The sequence below is a fragment of the Sinocyclocheilus grahami genome, unplaced genomic scaffold (assembly GCF_001515645.1).
Source record: "Sinocyclocheilus grahami isolate Dianchi unplaced genomic scaffold, SAMN03320097.WGS_v1.1 scaffold655.1, whole genome shotgun sequence".
In the NCBI taxonomy this organism is placed as follows: Eukaryota; Metazoa; Chordata; class Actinopteri; order Cypriniformes; family Cyprinidae; genus Sinocyclocheilus; species Sinocyclocheilus grahami.
This window is the reverse complement of record NW_015505834.1, coordinates 1,007,267-1,014,187: the sequence shown is the minus strand read 5'-3', so window position 1 is coordinate 1,014,187 and position 6,921 is coordinate 1,007,267. Positions and strand designations below refer to the sequence as shown.

Sequence of the window (6,921 nt, the reverse complement as noted above, 5' to 3'; positions counted from 1 at the left end):
TGTGTTGGATCTCAAAAAGATCTTGATCATATGGCTGGGTTTGTGAAAAAAAAAAAAAAACTTAAACCAGCCTAAGCTTGTTTGCTGGTCTTAGCTGGTTTCTCTTATCTCCCAATGTGATCATCTGAAAAGTAGCCAAAACCCCTCTAAAATCACTCAACATACCAGGGACACTAACTTAGACCAGCAAACCAGTTTAGGCAGGGTAAGTTTTTTTTTTTCCAGCAAGGCATTTCTACTGTATACTGTAAATCTATGAGGATTTTTGCTCGAGCTAAACGTTGTAAGAAATTGCACTTTTCCAGGAGACAAACTGACAACGTGAATGGTTTACTGGATATTATCTGTAATTCTGTCAAATCTGAACACTGCTTTATCTTGTATATTTTCTGTGTATGAGGAAACACTGCATAACTGCTATAGGTCAACATTTATTCATAAATGATCAGTCATTACATACATAAAGCAGTATAAAATTACATTTACATTAAGTTTGCAAATAATTGTGCAATGAACAGGAAGACATCGTTGAGATGAAACTGCATGTTAACAGGTTCGGCACCAGTTCAAGAACTTCTATGAACCGTATTTTTGTGCTCTGCCGTTTGTCTAACTCACACTAACATCAGGTGGAGTGAGTCACCAAGCACCATACAATTAATACATTTGCATTCGTTTCTGTCGACAGCCCATTGAGGGTTTGTGCTCGGATACATTTACTTTGCTATGATAACAGTAGCGTCGGTGGTCTGGATGGTCTCCTCATCCGAATCGCTCTCCTGGCTCTCTGTGCTCTGTGAGGAGTCGTCCTCACCGTCTGCAGCTCCAGGCGTGGCTGTGGTCTCTTCACTGCTCGGGCTGCTATCTGACTCCTCTTCATTTTGCTCCTGGCTGGCACTGGCGCTCGCGCTGTCGTTGGGAGTGTCGCCAGCACTTGCCCCCTCGCTGTCTGACTCTGCTGTAGCATCCTGGTTTCCGGTGGGAACGATCTCTTGGCTTCCCAGAGCAGCCTGGCGGTCGTTTGGCTCCATGTTCTCCACCTCTGGGGTGCTGGTGTCGTCCTCCTCCAGAGGAGTATCATACACCTGCAGAGCCTGAGAAACAAAAGAACATCTCAGCTACAGTAGCTATGTTTCCATCCAAAGTTACGAATTAAACGTATGCACAAAATTGGAATATCGCATGAAACCGTCGCGAATAAAGCACCGTTTCCATCCATCGAGCTGAAAAGAACAAAATCGTCACTTCCTAAATACCTTGCGGTAAATATCACGAAGAAAAATTTTATTTGCAGCAGTAGGAGAAGGCACTGTATAATCATTTCTGTATACAATAAATTACGAGCTTCAGAGCACGCAGACGAAACACGGTCATGTTATCTTATTTTCGGAGCCTGATGTTAGGCAACGCAGTTCTGGGAGTTAATTACAACGGAGCACTTTGACGAGACTTTGCTCAAGCATTTCAGATGCTGTGAAATGAGATTGGCCCGTTGGTTGGTCCAGTTTTATGCTATCCCATTGAAAAGTTGCATGTCTTTTTTGATGCACATTAAGGAATTTATTCGGTAAAAGTGTTTCCATCATAGTTTATGCGCATGTTTTCTTACCGGATAAGAATTTTATCCTACTAACTGTAGTTGAGCATATACGTTTTTTTATGCACATCTTGGCATTTCCATCCAGCGTTTATTTTAGCCTAGCTAGTGATTCTGGTTTTCTTGTATTCATTTTTTGTTGATTTGAGGTATAATTCGTGTCTGTTGCATAAGTAGTACAGGAGAGTTACACCCCATGTTTGTTGAAGCTGTAGTCATTGTTGGGGAATCTACTTTGAAAGAGTAACTTGCCTAGTTATAATTAAATGTTGTAATACTACAATCAAGCTACTGCTTAAAAAAAAGCTTAGCTAAGCTATAAGTTATAAACAACAAATAGCTAACTAGAATGGCAGTATGTTTTTATGGTTTAAAAAAAATACCAGAGCCATATTTTTACTCATTCTACAACAATGGCAGTTTTTAAATGAATGAACAATCTCAATATGCTACTAAATATGTACAACGACAACAAAAACTAATCATCAAAGTCAAAAACATAGTACATAGGCTACTTTAGAACAGGGAGTCAAACTGGAGAATAGTTTGTGTGAGCATGTTAAGTTAAGTGAATCTTCTGTGGAATCTTAAGTGAATCGATTCACTGGAATGAATCAGATTTTCCAATACTACATAGCAGAGAGGCCCGTTTAGGATGAATCGATTCCCTAGAACAATTAGGACTTCCCTATGCTAAATCTACATACAGTATGACAGAGAACCGTTTAAGATTAATTGATTTAATAATTGATTCACACATTCCTACGCTATAAGACAGAGGAGGAGAGAGAGAGGACTGTTCAGGTGAGTGTGTTTTATTATTCTCTCAAATACAGCATCACGGCTTGGTCGCGCTTTACTGATAGTTGCTAAATAAAGCTTGTTACTATAAAAAAAACTTAAAATTTTAAAAACATAGCTGAACTTCTTGCACGGTACCGAAACAACGTTTCTTGGTCACAAGTCACCGACCACTCAGCCCCATTAAAGTACCATTTGATAACATGTTCTGCCACAGTAGGCTATTCTTGTACTGTTAGTGTTCTTAACATTTATAGATGTATATTTTCCTATTCTTTTCTATTACTCGTCAAACTTTACAAACTTATGTATTTACCTTGTACAGTTTAATCTCTTTCTCCACATCATTGATGCTCTGGTCATCATAGGCAGAGGACTTCTTGCTCACGAATGTCAAGCCGCCCAACTTGTCACTGCTGTAGGACTTGTATGGGGACGGTATTTTTTCAAAGTCGTTTGAGTCCACGTGGACAATGTTTTTTTTGTAGTCGCTAGGATAGCCCATGCTGTCTCCCCGGCCTGTGTTGATGATGGGGTCCAGTGAGGGTTCCACTGTGGAGGGGACAACGATGGTCGCAGATTCTCCAGATTCACTCTCACTGGAGTCAGTGTCCTAAATGGACAATATATTTTAATGAGCAATTTAATTGGCAATATAACATTCTGAAGCTTTACTGCTAGCACGGTGGACACAATTGCTCTGGCATCAAGCTGGGTAGCACAATGTGAAATTTCACTGGTCCAAAATACTTGTAGTTGTATGTTAAACATCAAATAGCCTATGTTGTCATTCACTGTGACTGTTTCTCATCCTACAGCAGTTGTGCATTCAGTTTGGACAGGTTAATTGTTTGGAAATGGAAACTTAAATACAGTGTCAACAGATGAGTTAAGACCCCAAAATAGGGCTATGCACAGCATGGAAAATGCCAAATGCACATAATAAAATGTAACCATGCAATAATTAGGATCTTAAAAGAAATACATATTAGGAGTGTATTCCTTATTGACATCAAAGTTTGCATGTCGGCCACAGTACTTTTATCTTTAGTACATTTTTGTTTACTGTTGTATGATAAACAATTTTGGTACTGTGTTTGCTTTTGCATTTTACATGAATGCATCCGGCAGATGCTTAGATCCAAAGCAAATCCAAGTAATATTTTTGATGAGTTCTTCTTCTTTCTGTGGAACTCGAACCCATAACTTTTGGTGTTGCTAGCAAACATGCTTTACTGCTGGAATCCACCACTTGGTGCCCATTATCAGTTATGGGTTTTTGAACCAAAACCAGTTAAAAACTACTGGTTTAGTCCATTGTTTGGCAACTGCGCACAATGGTTCTACATGACAGAAAACATAAGTATTTTAGCATGATCAGAGTGACTCACGTTCTCCTTTTCGTTCTCAACTGTTTTAGATTCCTCATCTGCATCCTGCAAATGAAAGAAACAGTATTGAGTCTCGCAGCGGGGTCACTTACAGTGCGTCTAGACCAGCGGAAGGGTATTTTTAGAGCCTGTTGTCTTTTATTGGCTATAGTGGGAGTGCAGTGACGTGTGATGTGGTTAGAGGATGAGTTTTCATTTACCTCACTGTCATCTGCACTGTCTGTGCTTTCATTGGATTCAGCTGGCGTGGTCTGAAACACAACCAAATGCCTTGGCATAAATATAACAATACTCACTGTATTTCGCATGTACGTGCCAATTACCACATCCTTGAATTTAAATAGCTCATAGGTGCAAGTTTATATCAGCATTTTGAGATTAAAAGAAAAGTTCACACAGTTCACCCATCATTTATTCACCCTTGCATTAATCCAAACCTGTCCAACTTCCTTTTTTCAGTGGTATACAAAATATATATTTTTTAAATATGTACTGGTTAATCTTTTCCATGCAATGAAATTGAAAAGCACCATACAATTATTTTAAAAGGTGGTTCAACTTGAGAACAGTTAAAAAAAATTAGCCAGATTCATGAATGAATCATTTAGGCAATTTGCTACTTCTATATCATAAAATCTCATTTACAGCAAAGTGAACTTCGGCATATGTAAAGATTTTTTTTAAATAATGACTAACGGTTCTGTTTGTTCCTCATACAAATCTATTGTATCACTTCAAATACACTGACTTTTTCTACCATTTGTAGCATTTTGCAGTTTAACACCAAAAAATGGTAAGCGTATTCTTCCAAAATTAATCTCTTTTGCTCCACAAAAGAAAGGGTGAATAAATACTGACAGAATTTTCATGTCTGGGGTCAACTATTCAATTATAGACTAAATACAGGCTAGTGGACGTGTTTTACCTGTGTAGGTTCTGCCTTGAACATAACAGCAGCAGCTTTTCGTAGAATAGGAGGTGGCTGTATAAGACAGATGTTTAGTTAAAATCACAATATTGTTTTCTGCGCAGTATTAATTTCAAAGCAGTGTCCATTCTGTCCATATCAAACAAGATACTTGCCTGTTGAGCAACCACAAGTTCTTCTGAGCTCTCTGAGCTGCTAGCTGAGCGCTTCACCTGAGAAATAAATGAAAATATGTGTACAAGACGACAAAAAATGGGAGTGTACAACTGTAAAGCCCAGATTTTTACGGTTAAAATGACAGTGAACTTACAGGTAGACAGAAAACTGTGGCGATGAGGAGCGTTAAAACGATGACAGTCTTCATTTTTCTGCAAAATACTCTAAAAAGCAGCAGTTATAGAGAGCATTATTTCTGATGCAGCCTACACCAGCTACAAGAATTTTTTTACAGAGAGGATTGCCTGTGCTGTTCTGCTTTAATGTTCTAACTATAAAATGCATCAAGTGGGTATTTTTGGTATTTACGCATTTACCGACTCAGAAGGAAGCATGCCTTTTAAGGGCGCTCTGAAACATGTTGGCAAATGCCAAAAGACTTCCTGCCAGTCCTCACCATGAAACATCTCGTTTGTTTTCAGCTACAACTCCATTGCATAAAGTATAAGTTGAGGTAGTGTGCGTTTAGCTATACCTATAATGAACTCCTCTGGTGTATAATTCCAGAAGTTATATGTAGACTATGTAGCAGCCACAATCCCAAGAAATAGCACGCCTCTGGCTCCAGACTTACTTTCTCATTAGAATCTTCAATGTTGCGAGCCAAGGTCTAAAATTTTTGGCGTTGAAGGAAAGTGCAGCGCAAAACCCTAAGTGTGGAAATGTTTTGTTGGGGCTGCAGGCAGAAATAATGGTGGCATCTGTCAGTCAGCCAGTATTATTATTCTTTTGTATGGAACTTTAATTTAGTGGTTGTGTCGCTGGAATAAATGAGTCAGTTGACAAATTAGTAAGGCCTTTATGTGCCATAGCCGCAACTTCCTCTTTCGTCTGTCAAGTTCATGTTAATCATCTCTGCCTATAATAAACTGTGGTCAGAATCATTAAAAGCCTTCATAACATCAGTCTTGTACTTACATTGACTGCATTTTTAGAACTTTGATGCTAATTCTGCAAGAACTGCATTTGATGTATAATGCAGTTCTTGCAGAATTAGCATCAAAGTTCTAAAAATGCAGTCAATGTAAGTACAAGACTGATGTTATGAAGGCTTTAGGAATTATTTGTCATGATTAAAGGTTAAAATAGGCTGTAGCTACATGATCTCAAGCCACTATTACTCCTACTTGTGCAGATAAATGCCTGACGAACCTAAAAAACTGCAGACTACAATCAAGTAAATACAAGCTTCTTCCAACATCTGCATACTTAAAACCAATTGTTTTTTAACATCAACATTCTAAAAAAAAAAATATGCATACAAATTAATGAGAGTTGTGACTTACCTCTTTCACTTTGAGAAATTTGAAGTTCTTTGACTAAGTCGGAGGATAGACTGAGGTCCGTTTATCAGATGAGGTCTTGCTATGTTTTGATGCTAGTGAGAGATGGCTGCTGGTTGGCTTTTTAAACCCTGATCATTCTGGAAACAGCCAATGGCAGTGGAGCTTGTGATGTCATGAGGTTTACCACTGCTGTTGATTAAAGGTTAAAATAGGCTGTAGCTACATGATCTCAAGCCACTATTACTCCTACTTGTGCAGATAAATGCCTGACGAACCTAAAAAACTGCAGACTACAATCAAGTAAATACAAGCTTCTTCCAACATCTGCATACTTAAAACCAATTGTTTTTTAACATCAACATTCTAAAAAAAAAAATATGCATACAAATTAATGAGAGTTGTGACTTACCTCTTTCACTTTGAGAAATTTGAAGTTCTTTGACTAAGTCGGAGGATAGACTGAGGTCCGTTTATCAGATGAGGTCTTGCTATGTTTTGATGCTAGTGAGAGATGGCTGCTGGTTGGCTTTTTAAACCCTGTTCATTCTGGAAACAGCCAATGGCAGTGGAGCTTGTGATGTCATGAGGTTTACCACTGCTGCCCCACCTTTTTGCTCCCACTCTTCCTGTGGTTTATATGGCCAGGCAATGCAAACATTCACCACCAGGCATGACAAGCAGAAAAAATAAAACATATCCTGT

The 6,921-nt window shown here is 38.6% G+C and overlaps 1 protein-coding gene across 2 annotated transcripts; it reads right to left on the bottom strand.

The window, feature by feature from the left end:
• Nucleotides 1–428: 428 nt before the first annotated feature.
• Nucleotides 429–6,706, bottom strand: LOC107558676 (dentin sialophosphoprotein-like). 2 transcript variants are annotated; one of them, XM_016242335.1, is made up of 8 exons: nt 6,629–6,706; nt 5,028–5,097; nt 4,873–4,929; nt 4,715–4,771; nt 3,990–4,040; nt 3,790–3,834; nt 2,715–3,011; nt 429–1,094 (listed from the first exon to the last, which is right to left on the bottom strand). In XM_016242335.1, the coding sequence occupies exons 2-8, from the start codon at nt 5,079–5,081 to the stop codon at nt 717–719; spliced, it is 939 nt and encodes a 312-aa protein (XP_016097821.1). In that variant the 5' UTR covers nt 5,082–5,097; nt 6,629–6,706; the 3' UTR covers nt 429–716. The 2 variants fall into 2 exon arrangements, with proteins under 2 accessions (XP_016097821.1, XP_016097820.1); XM_016242334.1 differs by lacking the exon at nt 6,629–6,706 and adding an exon at nt 6,220–6,297.
• Nucleotides 6,707–6,921: the final 215 nt, after the last annotated feature.

What these genes read in the sequence shown, in the direction of transcription:
- LOC107558676 (XM_016242335.1), bottom strand. Translation starts at nt 5,081, where the DNA reads ATGAAGACTGTCATCGTTTTAACGCTCCTCATCGCCACAGTTTTCTGT. An exon ending in TCAAGGCAGAACCTACACAG is followed by an intron (nt 4,041 to 4,714) that starts GTAAAACACGTC and finishes GTTGTGTTTCAG; the next exon opens with ACCACGCCAGCTGAATCCAA. An exon ending in AAGAGATTAAACTGTACAAG is followed by an intron (nt 1,095 to 2,714) that starts GTAAATACATAA and finishes TTTGTTTCTCAG; the next exon opens with GCTCTGCAGGTGTATGATAC.